This window comes from Gymnoscopelus microlampas, assembly GCF_963454915.1.
Source record: "Gymnoscopelus microlampas genome assembly, chromosome: 10".
NCBI classification, from domain to species: domain Eukaryota; kingdom Metazoa; phylum Chordata; class Actinopteri; order Myctophiformes; family Myctophidae; genus Gymnoscopelus; species Gymnoscopelus microlampas.
Window position 1 is genome coordinate 33,168,664 of NC_139947.1, and position 2,050 is coordinate 33,170,713.

Below are 2,050 nucleotides of genomic sequence, written 5' to 3' on the forward strand. Positions count from 1 at the left end.
AGGCGATCATAACCCAACATTAAACAGCCTCTCTGACGTAAACGACCGGTCTAGATCAAAACAATAATTTTCTGAAATATCTCACACGCTGAACATGCGATCCGTCCGTGAAAGTGTCAACACCCCATGCATGCACAAGTGTAGCTGCACTCACACGGAACGTTACGTTTCACCCCCCATACAGAAGAAAGCATCACAGATGCCTTAACATTGTATAATCTAAAGTATTAGTGCGTTTCACCTCGGTCCCAGTGTATACTCCAGACTTTGGTTTGGTCCAGGTTTGGTTTTTACGGTCTGTGTCAAATCCTCCGAGGACACAGTGAGGATCTGCGCCTTTCCTCAGCTGTCTCCTTACGCACTGTATCTGCTGTAACCCTTTCACTGCGAAACGCACCACCAAAAACCAGGAGAACCATGCAAGTTCCGATCCAAATAAAAACGATGTTTTAAAAGTACTCGCTACACAGAGGAAAGATGTCCCCTCAATAACCAATGAACCAATGAATGAACGCATGCCGTGCCCTTACCTTTGTGTCTTATACTCCGTTTCCAATCTTTGGCAGTCTCCCTTCCACTGACAAACTGGAACTCGTTCGGAGTGAGCCACTCGCCCCGGTATTTAATCGAAGGTCCCTTACTACCTTGACACAGTTTATTGATGTAAAGCAAAGCCTTGTTTTCCCCGCATTCCACCTCGATGCACGGCTCCCCGTTGTCAAAGAACGGCTGAAAGTCGGGGATGGAGGAGAACCTCTCCAGCATCAAGTCGTCCGTGTGATGATGATGGAGGTGCTGGTGATGCAACGCCGAGTCGTGGTGGAGCCCCAAGTACGCGCGGTGATGGGCGAAGATGTGGTCGTAGGGTGGCGGATGAGGGGTCACTACAGGGATGGTGGTGGCATTTAAAGGGGCCAGGTATTCGGGCTGGTTGAACGCAGCCAATGCCATGTCGTCCCCATCCAGTCTCTCCTTTTTGATGGCAGGCATGTTAGTGGTAGCCAGGCAGCGCCGGTAACAAGTGATCAGCGGCTGGTCCGACCCAACTTGAGCGTCGTCGCCTTCTACGAGTTGGTCATCAGACCCAGACTTGAAGACGCGCCACTTTGTTTTACGCACGACTCCCGTGTCGCCGTGTGACAGATTGCCATTCAGTGGTTTCCAGCTCTCCGCCTGATGGCTCACAGCTCCGCTCGCATGACGGCTCCTGACGCCGCGCTCCTGCCTCCCACATTTAATCAGACTCGCTCTGTTAATACCTGACATGCTGGGCAGCCCTTAGCAGCCCCGGCCATTATGTTATACCTACCTAGATAGTGATCATACACATTGACCCGTCATAGTTTCCAACTCAAGTTCGTTTATATAGGAACAGCTGTGTTGAAATAGTTAATAACAATATATCCAGTTCTAATTTTATATGAACAAAATTATTCACCTTCCAATCAAAATAATAGGCGCAATTATTTTGTATGGGGATTTTAGATTTAGAATAAACATGTAATATCTACTTAGGACAAAAAGAAGTAGATCTAGATAGAATTAACAGCTATTAACCCTGATTTATTTGTCCTATAGCCTGAAATCCTAATTAGTCGCATAATGCCTTAAAACGCTTAAATTATATTTGCGCAAAATGAAGAATGTTCAGAAAACTTTCAAAGCAGTTGTTTTTAACCCTATGTATGTCGTTAAAGTCACGCTGAAGTTCATAGACCCAGACCAAACAAGATTTGCACTCTCCGCCGCTTCTCAACTTGGCCCATTTAAACAGCGGAGGCTTGGCAAGCGCCAAAACGATAAGGGGGGTCCGCGAGGGACGTCGTTTTAGTGCACAAAACGGAAGGAGCTGTTATTAATAACGCTGAAAACGAAGAAGTCAAATTTAGACCAGCCAGAGTAATTGCAGACAGACAATGTTCCTTATACAGCTAGTTTCAATAAAAGCAGATTAACTTCACTAATTAAAGTGAATAAATTATGATGATTTATTTGAGATTATTGTTTTTATGTGTGGTTCTAGGTTGTTTTGTATTCCTTACATCAATAA

General features: G+C 45.4%; 1 protein-coding gene across 1 annotated transcript in view; it reads right to left on the reverse strand.

Moving 5' to 3' along the window:
- Positions 1-1,670, reverse strand: part of samd11 (sterile alpha motif domain containing 11) — a gene marked incomplete at its 3' end in the record, with an annotated part of 123,834 nt that extends 122,164 nt beyond the window's left edge. The window contains exon 1 of the mRNA XM_084068726.1: positions 531-1,670. Within this exon, the coding sequence (XP_083924852.1) occupies positions 531-1,266 (736 nt within the window). The 5' untranslated portion in view covers positions 1,267-1,670. The remainder of the gene's footprint in view (positions 1-530) is intronic.
- Between the last annotated feature and the right edge of the window lie 380 nt (positions 1,671-2,050).